Consider the following 18,648-nt stretch of genomic DNA (forward strand, 5'->3'; position numbering starts at 1 on the left):
CCGCCCACACTGTTGACGTAGTGATACTGTGTTGTCTGTAGCACGATCCGTTCCTCGGTCTAGTGGTGTTTAATGGGCCCTAACCCGTCTGCATGTCAGACATGCAGAAACACTTCATGAGAGACTTTGCCCTTTCCTTGGAAGCAGGATCATAACAGGAAGCCATGATTCAGTGACTGAGTTTTAGTTGGTACATAATGTTTTTTTATTACTTATGTTGTGTTTGATTCTCCAACAAAACTTCTGTCAATCGACTACTATTATTGGCAGCTGATGTCGTAACTTTTAAACATTTAGCACATGTCACTTGCTTACATCTGTTCTGCCCTTTTTTTTTTTTTTTCCATTGGTGTTCACCTGAGCAGTGGAGCCTGCTGGTACACACCGATGCCTCCAACACATACCCATTGTACTAGGTGTGGAGGTGTTGCCCCCCCCCCCCCCCCAACCGGTGAAAACACTGATGGCTAAGGGATGTAGATGATAGAATGAAATCAACATAATACGCAATAATACGCTACAGACATAGTCGCATTATCTTGAAGTCTGTCAGATAAGTGACTCAATGGCCAAAGCTTTCCCTTCTGAGGTCCTGCTGATTCGGTTAAATGGTTTAACCAAATGGTTTATTACTGTTCATGGATTGGAACTTGGAGTGACATGGCCTAGTAGACTGCTAATGTTTCCCATTGCAGGGAGTTGTATTTGTATTTGGCAACACATGCATGCTTTCAAAATGATGTCTTTTATATAACGTAAAATACCCTTTTCATTCAATGTTGTTCTGTATCGTTTACGTCACATTGGTCATTTCAACAATCCCTTAGTTTCCTAAGATCTTAACTCAAACTAAAACACGATTGATTGATATTCAATTGGTGTTGTCGATACAATTCCACGTCTGTACACCACGGGAGAAAGTAAAACGGCTATGCTTGTGCCGCATGCACGCTTGGCAAAACCAAAGTTACTCAAACCCCGTGCCCCCTCCCTCCTCCCCCCCCTCTCGCTGCCCAGTCCGTCAGGCTGTACGTTCTGGGGCAAGAAGCCGTGGAGCAGGAAGAAGAAGATCCTCTGGCAGCTGGGCACGCTGGTGGGGGCCCCGGTGGGCATCGCCCTCATCGCCGGCATCGCCATCCCAGCCATGATCATCGGCATCCCTGTGTACGTGGGGAGGAAGGTATGCTCGCTCTCTCACTCACGCTCTCTGCCGCCCGCGCCCTCTCTCGCTCGCCCTCTCTCGCTCGCCCTCTCTCGCTCGCCCTCTCTCGCTCGCCCTCTCTCGCTCGCCCTCTCTCGCTCACCCTCTCTTGCTCGCCGTCTCTCACTCGCGCTCTCACTCGCGCTCTCACTCGCGCTCTCACTAGCGCTCTGTCTCACGCTCTGTCTCTCTCTCTCTCTCTCTCTCTCTCTCTCTCTCTCTCTCTCTTCTCCCTCTTTGTTTCTGTTCCCAGTCTGTCTTTCTGTCTCTCTCTCTCTCTCTCTCTTCTCCCTCTTTGTTTCTGTTCCCAGTCTGTCTTTCTGTCTCTCTCCCTCTGTGTTTCTGTCCCATCTCTCTATCTCTTTGAGTGACTCATCCTCTCTCTCTGTGTCTCGTGTCTCTCGGTCTCTCTGTCTCTGTCTCTGTCTCTGTCTCTGTCTCTTTCTCTGTCTCATAGTTTCTTTCTTTCTTTCTTTCTTTCTTTCTTTTGGTCTCTGTCTCTGTCACTCACTCACATTTTACAGCTCATTTTAACCCTGACAGAATATCTTACTGAATCTCCGCCAAAACCGTTGAGTGTTATTGTTTGGCAGCCTACCAGTTCTGAGAAGGTTGGGGAGTTTTCAGAATTCCCCCTAATAGCTTTAGGGTGGTATGACTCATGTGGTCCGATTGTGGACCAATCAGCTTCTCGATGGGCCTAGAAGAGGATGCGTGTGCATTTCGGTGGCGTATGTGTCATCTCGGCACGAAGTGGCATGTGTCTCAGTCGCATTGTAACACAGGGACATTCATTTCACTTTCACTCATCACGTTTTAGATGAAAAAATAAAAACGCTCAACACTATCATAGTGATTGTCAGGATGACGTTAATAACTTCCGCTTAACGATGTGAAATCAAACAGATTTTGTTTGGTACGGTGATGAAATGGACTGATTGGTCTAGTCTGTTCAACTTGTGACATTGTCTCTTGTCAGATCCATAACCGCTACGAAGGCAAAGACATCTCCAACCACAAGAGGAACCTGGTGATAGCGGGTGGCGTGACCCTGTCCGTCATCGTGTCTCCGGTGGTGGCAGCCGTCACTGTTGGTCAGTCATCTCCCCTTCATCCTTCTACCTCTGCCCTCTCTTCCCTCTCCCTGGCCTTCTTCCAGGGGAGGAGGACAGAAAAGACAGAAAAGACAGAAAAAGAACTGAGTGTGACCAGAGTTTTGGGGGTGGGGCATCTCCCTTCAAGCTCTGATGCTTTTCTGATACACTCTGCCCTGTTCCTGGTTGTTCATAAGAGTCGTGACCCTTAACTCCCTGCCCTCTGGCCCGGCTCCTGCTCTGACTGGCAGACAGAGGTTCTACATCTGATCCCTCTTTGGTGGTGGGCCCAGTGTTGGATTACTCTTGTTTAACTCTGAAGGCCACGGGATCTCACACTCGCTCTCTCTAACCCACACAGACACAGAAACTGACACACAGACACACAGTTCTGATCTCAAGTCTTGACTGTTGTTTCCTTGCTTTTAGTGAAGCATGATGAAGGAGCACTTCAACCTGTCTGGAAGCACAGTGGCCTCTGCTGGTGTTGATGTGTGTGTGTGTTCTCGCCCCCTGCAGGCATCGGCGTGCCCATCATGCTGGCCTACGTCTACGGCGTGGTGCCTATCTCTCTGTGCCGCAGCGGGGGTTGCGGCGTCTCCGCCGGCAACGGCAAGGGCGTCCGCATCGAGTTTGATGACGAGAACGAGATGAACGCCGGGAGCGGTGCAGTCGCGACCGGTAAGAGCTGAGCACCAGGCACACTGTGTTGTTCCCTCCACACACACACACACACACACACACACACACACACACACACACACACACACACACACACACACACACACACACACACACACACACACACACACACACACACACACACACACACACCCCAGCCATATCCCAAACCCTGACCTTGTGTGGGATTTTAGAGGCAGTCAGCACAGTGGAAACACCAGCACGGGGTGTTTTGTTTTGTTGAGCGGTGCAGGGATGTCCCCGCTCGTGCATGACATCTGCCCCTGCTCGCTAATGAGCTAACTGTTTTTCTATTGGTCCTGTGGGAGCAGCAGGCCGGCGTGCTGATTGGAGGGATAAAAACAACCAATCTTAAGTGTTTTTTCTTCATTCCCTGAGCGCTAGAACACATTAAGCAACAATACATTACCCCAATACTAGCACTAGCCCACATGAAACAAAACTGTTACCACAATTGTAGCACTAGCTGACATGAAACGGCAATATAACCACAATACTAGCACAAGCGCATATGAATAAACTATTTACCACCACAATTACACTAGTCGACATGAAGCCACGCTAACAGTGATACTACCGTCAGCCCAGATGAACATCATTCTGTAAGCTCCACGGTTCTGATGGCCGAGCCTCTCTTTCCTACCTTCGCTCCAGACACAACGTCGGTGGCCGACACCCGTAACAACCCCAGTATCGGAGAGGGCAGCGTGGGGGGTCTCACGGGGAGCCTGAGCGCCAGCGGCAGCCACATGGACCGCTTGGGCGCCATCCGGGACAACCTGAGCGAGACGGCGTCCACAATGGCCCTGGCCGGCGCCAGCATTACCGGCAGCCTGTCTGGCAGCGCCATGGTCAGCTACCTGAACAGGTATGAACAGGTGCTATTCACAGAGGAACCACGTCGTCATCACATCTTCAGTGATTCTGGAACCAATCATAACTTCTAAAACTCTTTAGTCTCGGGTTTGCCTTTGTGTGCATTATTGTGAACAGTTCATGTATCTTTTTCAAGTATAAAATCATCATCTTTGGCACGTTATTTTGCTTGACCGGAGTAGATCCTGAAATTAGCACCTCTAAGGGTTGAATAGAGAATTTATTTTGAATTAGGAATCAAGAATCGATGAAGGCCGCAAGAATCGTAATACATTTTTTTATGGGGTTCCAAAGTAGCTTCATCAGAAAATGTTTCTTTGGTAACCTTGTGTTGTTGGACGTGGGGGACAGGCTGGAGGTGCAGGCGGATGTGCAGAAGGAGCGCTGCAGCCTGAGCGGCGAGTCGGGCACGGTCAGCCTGGGGACAATCAGCGACAACGCTAGCACCAAAGCAATGGCTGGATCCATTCTCAACGCCTACATGCCCCTGGACAGGTGAGACCCCCTCCATCGCCCGAGTGAGGCTAGCCCTGGTTACATCAAGGTGTGTGTGTGTGTGTGTGTGTGTGTGTGTGTGTGTGTGTGTGAGGCTCTGAGCCAGACGGTAGACGTGACCCCTCTTGTCGGCTCTGTGTGCGCAGAGACTGCAACAGCATGGAGGTGCAGGTGGACATCGAGTCCAAGCCCGGGAAGCTGCGGCACCACAGCGGCAGCAGCAGCGTGGATGACGGCGGCGGCAGCGGGGGCCACGGTGGCCGCTGCGGCTGGACCTGCCCGTCGGCCGCCTGCGCCGCCTCCTTCTCCTTCTCCGAGGGTAAGGGGGCCCGGGAGGCCAACGGCTCCTCCTGCTCCTCGTCCACCGGCTCGGGCGGTAAGAAGAGCAAGGGCAAGCTCCGCAAGAAGGCGGGCGGCCCCAAGATCAGCGAGACGCGCGAGGACATGGACTCCCACCTGCTGGAGCAGCGCAGCACCAACTCCTCGGAGATGGACTCGCCGTCGCTGAGCGGCAGCTTGCCCTCCGTGGCCGACTCCCACTCTAGCCACTTCTCGGAGTTCAGCTGCTCGGACCTGGAGAGCATGAAGACGTCCTGCAGCCACGGCTCGGGGGGCGGCGGCGGGGAGCACCACGCCCTGCGCTTCGCCACCGTCAGCCCGCTGCCCGAGGTGGAGAACGACCGGCTGGAGACGTACCCCGCTGTGGCGGTGTCCCCTTCTCCGCCCCTGTTCCACCAACCCCCCGCCTTCGCCACGGCCCCCTCGTCCCTGGGGCCCGGGCCAGAGCCCTCCCCACTGTGCCTCATCGCCGAGGAGCACGTCGGCCTGGGGTGCCCCGCCCGGCCAATCGGAGAGCGGCTGAAAGAAACCGCCAACAACCAGGAGGAGGATGAGGAGCAGGAGGAGGAAGAAGAAGAAGAAGAAGAGGAGGAGGAGGGGGAGGAGGACGGCCAGCAAGCACAGCACCAACCCCCCACCCAACAGCAGCCTAAGAACTCCTGTATCCAGACTGAGATCTAAGGCCTCAAGTGCTGCAAAGACGCCACGCTTTTTGACTAATCTTTTCTCCTCCTCTCGAATTAAACCCTGCAGCTTCTACAGGCGGAGCTGTTGTTCCCAGTTTCACGTTTGTTCTCCTCTCCTGGAATAACGACGCATCCCCTTTTGACAGAGTACAAAGTACGTTCTGTGTTCACTGACAGAGGTCGAGAGGTGAGTTACAAGTAGACGGTTCAAAAGCAAAGGGGCAGGTGGTCGGTGTTGAGCGAGGCGTCGAAGGGGATCGAAGTTGGGTTTTGTCGGTTAGTTATTTTTACCACAGATGACCTGCGTTGCTCCTCAGCGTCCTGAGAGCCGCTGGTGACGGTGGCCCACCTCTCAGCGCGCCGGTGACCCGTCGACGGTGGCCGCCACGTTGTGATCCGCGTAGGCTCACTCAAACGACCCACTGTGTCTTGAAGGGAACCGGCCCAAAGGGGACCAGGCGGCCTGTGATTCGCAATTTTTGTTTCTTCTCGTATTCGAAAGGACAGCCTTCCGCTCTAAACTGGACCAGGCTTGATCGTAACGCCCTTAATGCAATTCACCAGAGAAATGAGAAAAGACCTATTTAAAAGTCCCCAAGAAAAAAAAAAAAAAAGCACAGGTATCCTCAGACCAATGTTAAAGGGTTACACTATGAAAGACGAAATCTGCAAAGACTTTATTCAAACCGGCACCAAGTATTGTTGTATTCCTCCGTAATACCCCCTTTTATTTTCCGAATCTCTTTCCCCTTCGGGCCCTGTGTTTTGGTTCCATCGATAGTGTTGTGAGTTCATGTTAAAATAAGAAGGTGCAACCGGGGCCAACGCCTCTGGATTCTAGTGTAGAAAAACCGCTGCTCTCTGGCAGAGATGTAGGCTATGGGAAGGTCTCTGGAAGGCCATTGAATAAGGAGATGGCTTACCTTGTAGGAAGATAATGATGAAAGTCATTATGATACTATAAGCCAATGGGTTGCTTCAATTCTGTGATATTGTATGAAGACAAAGCAAAGTTTCTTGTTTTTTTTTTGTTTCTTGTTTTGTTTCTTTCTCCTGTTTAAAGGTGTTTATTCAGGCCGGGGGTGCGGTCCTCGCCTGATCAGAGAGAACCTTGAGGATCTCCGCTATCTTTGTCGATTCATGGTGCCTTCAACATGCTGTTTCCTTTTTAAAAGATCTTTTTCTCTCCACTGTGTCTTTAAGACTTTTTCATTATAAGAATGTCTATGGAGGTTCGGACGCTATAATATCAATATACAAATATAAATATATATATATAGGGTGTTCATAACTCTTACACATAAAACAACGCAGTACCCACAGACTGTGGACCACACGGTAAATGAAGACTTTTCAATTGCCTACCAAAGACAGCACTCAGGCTCTTGTTAAATCCTTACAGTCGATGTTTCTGTTCCAACGGGAGACAGAGTTTTTGTGCGTCCTTCTGGCACCATAGGAGATGAGTGAAGACCGGAACCAACACACACACACTTACACCACCACACGTAAAGACTGCTGTTTTGTACATGCTTTACAAAATGCTACGCAAATAAACAAGGCCACTAAAGGCCCACGGCACCTGCACTGTTAACTGTTGTTTCCTTCCATTCATAACCTGAGATGCACACAAAAATGAAAAGTTGTGCGTGTTTGTGGGGTTTGACGTTTTACGGTTTCTCATTCCCTCTGTTGTTTTGCTCGGTTAATCCAGATCACCTAATCAATCGGTGCTGCTGCACGGACCAGAAGTCCCAACATGTGTTGGCTGGACTGAGTGTTCAATGCAGTTAATCAGTTAAAACATTTCAAGATCACTAGTTTGCCTGAGTTTGTCCATCACCAGATATTTGAGGGCATATCTACCAGTATTCTCACCCAAGGTTTGGTTTGGTGGGTCGGGCCCTGCCCGTTTAAAAGCATAGTTCAGAGTGTCTACTTCCTGGTTGTTTGTCTTCCTCCTAATCATAACACTAGTGCCAGATATTATTTGTTATTTGTTCATAACGGCATAAGGTATTTGTATATTTGTTCGCTAATTTGCTTTACAATATGCGTGTTGATGCATATCTGGGGAAAAATTAAAAACATTGTAAGACATGTGTGTTTTGGTCCTCATTCTCCAAAGCCCGACCCACAAGAAGGAAACGTGAGCTCAAATTCTTGTTCATGTTTTATTATTCAATATGTCACTTTTCCATAACATAATATTTATTAGATATTCACAAAAAAATGTACATCTATAATAGAGAAATAAGTTTATCTTTGCCTGTTTATTGCAAAATAACAATTTGAATGCTCTCCAAAATAACTTATTTTTTTAACAGCACTAATAACCATGTCCTGCCAGCCTGTGAGTTGTATAACATGTACAGGTGATCATTGTCTGCTTCATTAGGAGCTGTTTAACATGTACAGCTGATTACTGCTCTGCCTCATAGAGAGCTGAATAACATGTACAGGTTTTACCGTCTCTGCCTCATAGCTCAGCTCCTCTCCTCGACCACAGTACATTCGTGTGGATAGAAAACTACAGTAAACAAAAATGGTAGCCAAACTTCAGTAATGTCGAATAAGCCATTTAGGTTATGGCCAGATGATGGATTAGCATGTTTTCATTAAATAAAAAGTTTGTCCAAAGAACCCTTAACATGAAGCCTGACCACCCACCTCCACCAAACCTCCCTGTTACAAATTAAACCCGGCTGAACGATGGCGTAATGATAGTGCACATGGATCCCTGCCGTTTAAGCTGCAGAACTATTTAACCGTACACATGTTAACAGAATCGGAACTACACACCCAGACAAAAAGAAAAGATATCCAATTTCCAACCCCTCAATTGACATCTGAAGGCACACATCTCAAGAAGATGCCTCATCTGGCCAGTTCCAGCATGCCGACTGGAGCGCTGTGCTGGCGCCTACAGTACAGCGGGAGGCTAGCATGCGATACTAGGAGTGGACCAGCATCACTTAATTTCCTGATCATTTCTAGATAGTCTGAGGGAGTTTGAACCTAAATTGATTTGATGTTTGACTTCACCCGGATTCGATTTTATGCTAATTAATTTATACATATATAAAAAAATTATACTCGTTTCAACTTTAATCATTGACCGCATGAGTTAACATCTAAGTAGTGCATCCGAGATAGCAGTGCAAAGCCATGTTCTATCTTTGAAGGTTGTATATGCATAGAGAAACATGGATGATCCAACGTGGCTCTCTCCCTCCACTGTATCCCATAGACTCGCCCGCCCTTAATATTCAGCATGCGTAACGTCCGATAAGCAACAACAGGGTGGTCTCGGGGGCGTAGTCCCCAACCCGAGAACAGTGGACCAGTCAGGTCCCCAAGACCACTCTGTTGTGGACCAGTCAGGTCCCCAAGACCACTCTGTTGTGTACCAGTCAGGTCCCCAAGACCACTCTGTTGTGGACCGATCTGGTCCGGTGTCTTAACGTCTCCACTCAAAACCTCAGGTAAAGTCTCAGCGAGAAGTCAAGGACACAAGGAGCCAGATTTGGTGGAGCGAGCTCTTGAGGAAACGTGCCCAGAGCCTTCTCTCTGCAGGTCACCCTTTAGTTATTAGTTATTAATAATAATATTATTAATAATAATAATAATAATAATAGCCTAGCACGCTAGACGCTGCTACGTCCCTGTGTGGGTCAGAGCCAGTGTTTGCAACAAGCGGTTCGTAGGACAGTACAAAATAATATCTGAAGAACAAAAGGTTTTGTGGAGGAAATAAGAAAATAAAATATATATATCCTTTCATTGCTTACTGGAACATAGTGTTAGCAGATCCCCCCCACCATACAGATAAAGCAAAGATGCGTCTCCGTGGCAACAGCTGTGGCACCCCTGTATTGAACCAGCCTTCGTTCCACCAGTATTTGACTTATTTTTCCCCCTCTCTGGTGGTTCACTTTGTGCCCTTGTTTTTTTTTTTGTTTTTTTTGCATAGATCCGTAGTTAAATGTTGGAGGCAGAGCTCATGCAGGGGAAAGAGAGGCTACGAAGGAGAGGCTTAATAGGAGCGGCCGGTCAGGGAGGCTAGATAAGAGAGGCTAGGTGGGAGAGGCTAGGTAGGGTAGGTAGAGGAGGCTAGGTAGGAGAGGGGGGGTAGAGGAGGATAGGTAGGAGGGGCTAGGTGACTCAGATGATGTATATGTTTGCCATGTTCTGCACGTCGTCCTTTGTGAAGTCGTCGCTCTGCACGGAGGACAGGTGCTCAAACAGCTGCGTCACGCGCCGCCGCTCGGCCGTCTCCAGCAACATCAGCACCACCTGCACGTAGGAGGACGAGAGAGAGAGTGGGGGAGACATGGAGGACGAGAGAGAGAGAGTGGGGGAGACATGGAGGACGAGAGAGAGAGGGGGGAGACATGGAGGACGAGAGAGAGAGAGAGTGGGGGAGACATGGAGGACGAGAGAGAGAGGGGGGGAGACATGGAGGACGAGAGAGAGAGAGAGAGTGGGGGAGACATGGAGGACGAGAGAGAGAGAGAGTGGGGGAGACATGGAGGACGAGAGAGAGAGGGGGGGAGACATGGAGGACGAGAGAGAGAGAGGGGGGGAGACATGGAGGACGAGAGAGAGAGAGGGGGGGAGACATGGAGGACGAGAGAGAGAGAGAGAGGGGGGGAGACATGGAGGACGAGAGAGAGAGGGGAGGAGACATGGAGGACAAGAGTGAGGGGGGGTGAGACACAGAGGAGTAGAGGGAGCCAAGTGGATGGAGGGGGAGAGAGAGAGAGAAAGGGGGAGAGAGAGATGGAGGGGGAGAGAGAGAGGGGGAGAGTGACGGAGGGGGGAGAGAGAGAGACACAGGGGTAGACAGGAGTTGGTCAGAGGAGAAGGGCGGTGCTTTTGAATACATTAAAACAACCAAACATTCTCAATGCAGGTACGGCAGCCATGATAATGCAGTCAGGTCAAACTGGACTGCCACAAAGACGGTAGTGACTACTCCAACTGGGTCGTCTGGATTCCAGTCAACTGCCTGCATGTCTATGTAAACTACATTGACATGTAAATGTGAAAGTAGACGACCCAGGGGAATGTGGCCAAACAGCAACTACCCAGGGCTAGAATGGAGGGGAGAACAAGAGTCTTTTAACACTCTTGGGGCATTTAATGCAGGATTCTGCTTTGCCAGTTGTCTTGCCTGCTTTATGCGAGCCAAATGGGGATCATTGAACATCAGGGCTGGTTCTAGTGACAATGAACAGTAGGGGGTATGTAGCCACTGCTGATTATGCGGCTAGATCCTTCCTCCTAGTGTTGAGGTGTCGTGGGTGACTGGGTGTCGTATTAATGATCTGCTAGTGAGAAAGTGACTCTACGAGACACTGCTGAATGCAGCATCCTCACCAGGGCTTACGGTTTGGAGACAATGTGGTGGACATAGAACATCAAAAAACGAAACCCTATCGTGAAAGCATACTGAATGTCTGTGTGCAAAACAAACAATGGGACAAATGGGACATTGTGTGTGTAAATCCGAATGCCTGTGTGGTATTACATTGTAGGGAGATGCTTTGACCAAACATCTCAAACAGATACAGGTTAATAACAGGAGCGGTGTGATAGCAATGACATTTACAAAAGCCTGACGTCGCCAGACCAATTTGCAAATGTGTACGGGAACCTAGATACCTTTGGACGCAAATGGATAGACCTTCAACAAATCAGAACAACGAAATGTGATACATCAGCGGCAGCCATCTTGGTTGTTTATGAAAATGCCTCAACGGGGCTCCTCTGTACTGTCATCAAATCAAACCGGGCCCCATGGTAGATAAACGGTTGTGACTTGTCCGACCAGGGGGTGGTCTGCAGGAAATCAATCTGTCTGTACGTGAAGGGGGTCAGCCTGTCTGCCAGAGCAAATAAAACGTGACCATTGCAAATTCTTCTAAGGTGAATGATGCAGCTCTGGATCAGTGGCTGTAACGCATTAACACAATAAAAGCGCGTGGCGCCTCACCGTGAAGCGCTCGGCGGTGTGCAGGCTCTGCAGGAGCCGGTACACCCGGCCGGGGTCCCTGGCCAGCAAGTGTTCGTCCAGGGCCTCCAACACGAAGGCCATCACGTGCCCGTCCAGCTGGTTGCTAAGCAACCGGGGCAGCCGCTCCGGGTCGACAGAGGACAGCAGGTCGGCGCAGGCGGCCGCGTCGCCGCGGGAACGCGCCGCGTTCAGGGACTGTCCGAACTCGTAGGCGTCGGCCGGCTGCTTGTTGATGGCCCCTCCCTCCTGGGGCCGTGGGGCGGAGTCCGCCACGCTCCTGTCCTGGTCCCCGTCCACCTGGGGGGCACAGGGGGTCAGGGGTTACTGTCTGGGGGGATATGTTAGGACGGCCAAGGAAATGATCTCTCTTATCTGCCTTTTAACCCCGAGTTATGTTACAGCAATTCTATCATGGTTTATTAGATTTTCATCGCTGTTGTTTATTTATTGTTTTATTTATATATTTTTGGTCCCATCTGTGTTGTTTTAATTTTTCATTGTGTAGCACTTTGGGCTGCAAGATTGTATAAAAGCTGGTACATAAATGAAGTCGAGTTGGGTTGTTTTCGGTTTAATGATCACCATGGGAACTGGTAGGCAGAAGCTGGACGGGTTATGTTCCACCTATGTGAGCCGTGGGTAAATGCGTCTGTGCGGTGTAGACAACATGAGCTCTTAGATTAGGGCTTACACTGAGTCAATGAGGGTATTTAGTAAGATGATCCATTCTTCGGTCTATCGCTTGGATACAGAGCGTCTACGGGACCTAATCTTTCTTTTATGAATAGAGCCGTTGCTTGCATGTACTTGGCGTGAGTCTTGTTTACTTTAGCCGACTGTGATATTTAGAATCTTCTCTCGACATTTGCAGAACAATGCATAGACCACAAAGCACAAAAACTGCCCCTAATAGCACCTACTTAGTCCTAGAAGGAAAAGGGAAATCGGGCAATGGAATGAGGTTATTAATTTCTCTGGGCTTTACCCATTTAAATACTAATATATTTTTGGTTGAGCTGTTTAGGAATCTATTTTAAGGATATAGTTATTGGACTTTGGACAAAACAATTGTCTGTATGTGTGCATGTGTGTGTGTGGCGTGGCATTGTGTGGTGTGTGTATGTGTGCGTTTCCATGGGTTTGTGTGTGCGTGTATGGGCGTGTCTGTGTCTGTGTGCGTGTCCATGTGTGCATGTACGTGCGTGTCCATGCTTGTGTGAGTGTGTGTACCTCTGTGATGGGAACCTTCTTCCTGGGGGAGGCGCCGCTGGCCAGGCTCTGGCGGAGCAACGCGGTCACTTCCTCCAGCTCCTTCTCAGCTTCCTGTACGCCTGGGTCCTGCTGGAGCACTTCCTGCAGGTCCGAGCTGCTCGCCAGGTAGTCCTGGTCGTGGGCCCAGACGGAGTCATACGTGTTAAAAGAGGTTGTTATGTTATCTGTTCCCAGGGGTAGGGCTGGGAGAACCAGAGGAACAGCAGGGGGAGGCGTGCATCCTTATGGTGTGTTCCAGATGCCTCGTAAACCACCCGGACAAGTTGCAAAGTGGGAGATCTCTCAGCTTTCTTGCAGCATTTCCCAGAGGCACGCCCCCTTTTGGTTAGTCCCAATCGGGGTCGAGTGTCAGTGAGATTGACCGTACGGCTCGACCAACAAACATGGCTGCGCCCATAGTGAGATGTTTTTCTTTGTATTTTGTTTTATTTTGGTCATTTTAATGTTGAATTTTAAATGCTCTTACACACTTTATTACATTGCTGCTTTAATCCGGTCATCAATATATGCATTGCACGGTCTTACTGTGCATGCAATACAACGTTAAGTTGTGATGTTTGGGTTCGAGCTGGTTTGCTAAAGAGGCTTGTGTAGCTAACAACAACAATGACTAGCCAATGATGCCATGATGCCCATAAAGACAAACGGGAACGCTATACGTGCTACAAACCTGGAAATTATGTCACAAGAGCAACTGGTGCGGTTGGTGCACGACTCACGAGGCATCTCGAACACACCACTACAACACACAGCCGCCACCTTCTCTGAGCTGGGAGGAGGAGGCGGGGTAATAGGTGGTCAAAACAGATGTGGTGGAATGGGACTCGCTGCAGTGGAGCTGCAGTAGCTTAACAGCTCGCTATAAAGTGCGGACGAAGGAAGCGCCTAGAATGGGGCGGATTCAACACATCCTCCTACAGGGAATGACAACGCTGAAATACACCCCGCCTGCATTCACATTCCTCGTTGCGCTATATCTGCAATCGCTCTGAAATATCTTATGAAGGATATATGAAAATATGAAGGATCATATTTTCACAAACTAACATGTGACCTGATACATGGCAGACTTTGCATGAGCAAGGAAAGAATAGTAAAGGCCTCTTTATCCCCTTGGGGTGAATAAAGAGACACATGGATCTTCCTTCTCTAGCTATTTCATTTGAAGTGCACGCCATATTCTAATGCTTGACTTCATCCCGTGCCAGATCTGCTTTGACGAGAATGTATTGAATGTGTGTGTGTGTGTGTTCGGTGTGTGTGCGTGTGTGTGTGTGTTTGTGTTGTTGTCTTGTCTGTTCAGGGCTGCTCACCTTTAGGCCCTTGTTGGCCAAAGCTCGTCTGTAGAAGGCTTTCTTATTGGTCGGCTCCAGGCCGAGTGCAGCGTCACAGTCCTGCTTGGCTTCAGCAAACTTTTCCACCTTCAGGTAGCACAGTGCCCTGGACACAAACACACAAACGTCACTAATGTATTCCATTCACATAATGCGTTTACATACAGCTAAAGGTCCAACGGTAGGCTCAGCTGTGCACTTCTTTTTCACAATGTAATCTAAAAAATGAACACGCTTTTATCATTGAGATGACATGTAAGGTGAACCATTCGTAAAGGCTGCCTTATCGACTTGTATGATATATTCAGCTAGTGTCTATGTCTGTTGGCTCACAAGGATTACCGGTCGGATGGGAGCTGACTTTGCATGGTGCAAAGTCAGTTTAGTTATGAACGCGAGCTCTTTCAGACGCTCTGTACAACCTCCACATCGACAGCACAGAAACACATCCACACACACACATACGTACATGCACACACAAGCATGTACACAATCTCACACACACACACACACACACACACATGCACAGACACACCCACATACACAGACACACATGCACAGACACACCCACACAAACACGCACGCACATGCGCACACACACACAGGAAAAAACAACACACATACAATAGGGGGAGAATGAATCACGTCGGCGTTGCAGTGTTTTCCTTTCCCTGCCAAGCGGTGAACAATCAGAGCGCTCACATGAAGAGAAGCGGGAACACAGGGAGCTGACAATGCGGGTGGTCAGAAGCAGTAGATGGACGACAGACATGACAGAAAGAGACTTATCTCTGTGCGTATGGGCAGGTGGGAGTAGAGGGGGATTAGAGGGGGACGCAGACCGGCAGCTGTTTCCTGGACTGCAGCCACCGGGTTACACCATGCCAACAATGCTCACTAATTTGACCCCGGCATCGTTCGCGTCATGGGTGGAATCTGAAAGCCCTGGGCGGCTGATGACTCACGGAGTCCCTACAATGACTCTTATGTTCCTCTCTACATGTATCCTACGATCTGTTTTTTTTATTTGTGTACATGCGTTGCACATGATCCGTCCTCAACTCATTGATTAATGACCCCTGATTGTAATGCATCCCAACTATAATTAGAGGAGTCTCTGTATGTATGTATGTATGATGAATGTTGGATGAACATTCTGGACAACTGTTCTTCGATCGACTTCCCACTTTGTATGGTGTATTGCGTAGGACCCAAGGAAGTGCAGTGTCAGGGTGAGGTTGTTTGGAAGAGCGGTTCTCGAGGAAAGCGGCAAGCAGCCATACTGGAGGCAAGGCAATCGGGCAATGTGAGTTTGAGAGAGTGTGTCTGTGTGTGTGTGTGTGTGTGTGTGTGTGTGTGTGTGTGTGTGTGTGTGTGTGTGTGTGTGTGTGTGTGTGTGTGTGTGTGTGTGTGTGTGTGTGTGTGTGTGTGTGAGTGACCGAGAGAGCGTTTGAGTCTGTGTGTGTGTGTGTGTGTGTGTGTGTGTGTGTGTGTGTGTGTGTGTGTGTGTGTGTGTGTGTGTGTGTGTGTGTGTGTGTGTGTGTGTGTGTGTGTGTGTGTGTGTACGTATGTATGTACGTATGTATGCGTGTGTACATCATGCGTGAAGGAACACTGACCGGTTAGTGTAGACGGTACATTCCTCAGGCTTCAGTTTAAGGCATTCTGTGTATTTCCCCAGCGCGTCCTGGAACTGGCCCTTCTTTACGAACTCATTCCCCTCCTGCTTCAGAGCCGTGAAGCGCAGCTCCGACCGCCTCGCTGTAACGACACGCAGGACACAGAGTTACACAGTGGAGATGCCTCTTCATTCCAATTCATCAGCGTCGCTCTTACACATGCCATGTTTTAAGATCTTAGAGGCTGCAGTTATAGTACCATGTGCGTAGAGGGAATAATAAGCTACGACACGGTAAACGAGCGTTCACATTGACAATGGGGAGAGCTCTGGAATCGATCTGCCTGCTGCTGCTCTGCTGCAGTGCTGAGTGAGGCACCCTGGGGTGAACATGAGGCCCGAGGGAGCTTGCAGCTAAAGGTCCAGCCAGCCATCATTCAGGCTGAGGAGTGATGCCTGCTGATCGATTCTTGCTGGATCTGCATTTTCCCGGGTAGAGCAGACACTCAGCAGCCCTCCTTCTCCTCCTCCTTCAACCCCCCCCACCCCCCCCACCCCACACACACCCCCCACCCGGTAGTTCTTCTAATAGTCCAGGCTTTAAAAATAGCAGCTGCACTGCAGCAGTGAGACAGACCTGAGGCTGCAGGAGGAGGAGGAGGAGGAAGAGGAAGAAGAGGAAGAGGAGGACGAGGAGGAAGGGGAAGATGAGGAGGACGAGGAGGACGAGGAGGAGGAAGGGGAAGAGGAGGAGGATGAGGAGGATGGGAAGATGACGAGGAGGAGCAAGAGGATGAAGAAGGGGAAGATGAGGCGGAGCAGCAAGAGGATGAGGAAAGGGAGGAACAGGAGGAGGAAGAGGAGGAGGAGGTGGAGGAAGGAGAAGGTGATGGTTAAGGTCTGCACCTTTAAGCATTAGGACTTTTACACCTCCTGCTCCTCCTCCTCTTCCTCCTCCTCAGAGTGTTTGTGTGTGTGTGTGTGTGTGTGTGTGCGTGTGCGTATGCGTATGCGTGTGTGTGTGTGTGCGTATGCGTGTGTGTGTGTTTGTGTGTGTGGGAGTGCCTTGCTGAAATTTGTGCCGCAGTGGCAATGAATAAGCCCTGAAGGTTATTTCTTCGGTTTGGGGCGGTGATTTGTGCCTTACGAGGCGAGGCGGGATCCGGCCTATCCCTGCTGTTCTGTGTTCTAAGGACACACACACTGCTTTTGTGATAGATCACACGCATGGGCCGCAGGGAGAACATGCTGGTGGTGGTCAGAGAGACGCAGTGTGCCTTCCTGTTGCTCTTCCTCACTATGGAGGGCAAGCGCTTTCACACAGCAACACCCTCTGCATACACACGCATGTGTATGTGCTTGTGTCAGTAGCAATCAACTGACTGCGCTACCATTTATTGTAGTCGATCCCAGGGCAGAGAGAGAGAGAGAGAGAGAGAGAGAGAGAGAGAGAGAGAGAGAGAGAGAGAGAGAGAGGGGGTCTTGAAGTCTCCAGAGTGGATTCATTAACTTGCCAAACAAGCATGTCTCTATGCAGTCAGTGAAAATACCTGACCTCAGTCCCCTGTGGAAACGATGAAGTTTGAACTGCACTGACCAACTTATCAACATAAGGCACGCTCCCGTCCCGGCTGGCAGATACTTAAACTTTGGCCAATGCCAGCCTCCCATCGGACAGGAAGAGCTTTCACCTGAACCCTAGGAGGCAGAAGAAAGTTGTAGTTGTAGCGTGTGTGAAGTTAGCAATTAGAAAGGAAACATGGACTGCAGAGGGGTGGGAAGGAGATTGTCGGCAAGACAGACACCAAGACAATGGTAGACACAGTTGGAAAAAGAGACAGTGAGTGAGAGGCGCAGAGTGAGAGAGCGAGAGAGAGAGAGAGAGAGAGAGAGAGAGAGAGGGGTTGGCGGATAGCAACACTTGATATGCAGGTATACGCCGCATACCTGCATAGTTTTGTATACCCACTATAAATTAAAAAGGATACCTAACAATATAGTATTGTTCATTTCAGCAAATTGTTTAAGGTCGAGAGATGGGACAGCAAACCAAACCCAAACCCAGACCAAACGTTGACCCACCTGCAGAGGGGAATAGGCCAGTGTCTAATGAGTTGTGTAGTGAGTGTGTGCCGGTTGAGTGAGGTACAGAGAGCGAGAAGCAGTGAGGGGGACAGATGCCAGTGGAGTAGGGATGGGACAGAATATTTGATTATTTGTTCCCGAGGGTCAAAATCGTTTTTTAACATTTGGACCGTTAACATTTTTTCCCATCCAAATATAAAGTTTTTCACAAGCCATAACTTTGTTTCCCTGGTAACGCCTGAGGGTTTGACTAATACCTGGAACAATCATTACCTTCCCGTAAGGTTCTTATGCAACGGAAACGTTGTTCACTCCTCCAGTAAATAGGACGGACCTTAGCTACGACTTGGCAACGGGAGGTATCTAGTCCGCTCAGCTATGAGCCAGAGAGCTAACGTTATGCATTCTACATATTATAATTCGAAATTCTTCCCAGCCTTTATACAACAGATACTCTAGGGTCTATAGCATATAACCGCGTTGTCTGATTGCAGTTTAATTAATTGTTCACAATTTACCAGCTCTCGTTTTGAAGACAGAATCAACACGCCATTCGTTTCAATGGGATTCGCGACGGTCTATACTTTCAACATAAAGTGTACATATTTATAATTTGAAATTCGTCTCAGCCTTTATATCCCAGATACTTTAGGGTCTATAGCATATAACCGCGTTTTCTGATAACAGTTTAATGCATTTTTCACAACAGACAATTTGACTGGAAATACTTAGCAGGTAGTTGTTTTTTTGCGTTTAAGATATGAAGTGATTTCTTGCCGATGATCCATGGCTGCCTTTGTGAATGCCTGCACACATCGAATAATCGATTATCCGTCCGTACCGCCCACTGATTATTCGACCGTGAAAGATTTGAGTTTTTCACATCTCTACAGCAGAGCCGAAGAAAAGGTGAGCAGTGAGGTTGTC

The 18,648-nt window shown here is 49.2% G+C and overlaps 2 protein-coding genes across 2 annotated transcripts in view; one reads left to right on the forward strand and one right to left on the reverse strand.

Annotated features, from left to right (window-relative positions):
• The window catches only part of LOC130392570 (E3 ubiquitin-protein ligase RNF19A-like), a 26,114-nt gene extending 18,547 nt beyond the window's left edge, over positions 1–7,567 (forward strand). The window contains exons 5-10 of the mRNA XM_056603122.1: positions 1,018–1,180; positions 2,181–2,295; positions 2,815–2,976; positions 3,652–3,865; positions 4,225–4,368; positions 4,515–7,567. Coding sequence (XP_056459097.1) covers positions 1,018–1,180; positions 2,181–2,295; positions 2,815–2,976; positions 3,652–3,865; positions 4,225–4,368; positions 4,515–5,388 — 1,672 coding nt within the window. The 3' untranslated portion in view covers positions 5,389–7,567. The remainder of the gene's footprint in view (positions 1–1,017; positions 1,181–2,180; positions 2,296–2,814; positions 2,977–3,651; positions 3,866–4,224; positions 4,369–4,514) is intronic.
• The window catches only part of LOC130392569 (sperm-associated antigen 1-like), a 22,920-nt gene continuing 11,717 nt past the window's right edge, over positions 7,446–18,648 (reverse strand). The window contains exons 14-18 of the mRNA XM_056603121.1: positions 15,638–15,779; positions 13,998–14,124; positions 12,643–12,795; positions 11,392–11,709; positions 7,446–9,689 (exon numbers count right to left, since the gene is read on the reverse strand). Coding sequence (XP_056459096.1) covers positions 9,558–9,689; positions 11,392–11,709; positions 12,643–12,795; positions 13,998–14,124; positions 15,638–15,779 — 872 coding nt within the window. The 3' untranslated portion in view covers positions 7,446–9,557. The remainder of the gene's footprint in view (positions 9,690–11,391; positions 11,710–12,642; positions 12,796–13,997; positions 14,125–15,637; positions 15,780–18,648) is intronic.

The sequence above is a fragment of the Gadus chalcogrammus genome, chromosome 11 (assembly GCF_026213295.1).
Source record: "Gadus chalcogrammus isolate NIFS_2021 chromosome 11, NIFS_Gcha_1.0, whole genome shotgun sequence".
Classification (NCBI taxonomy): domain Eukaryota; kingdom Metazoa; phylum Chordata; class Actinopteri; order Gadiformes; family Gadidae; genus Gadus; species Gadus chalcogrammus.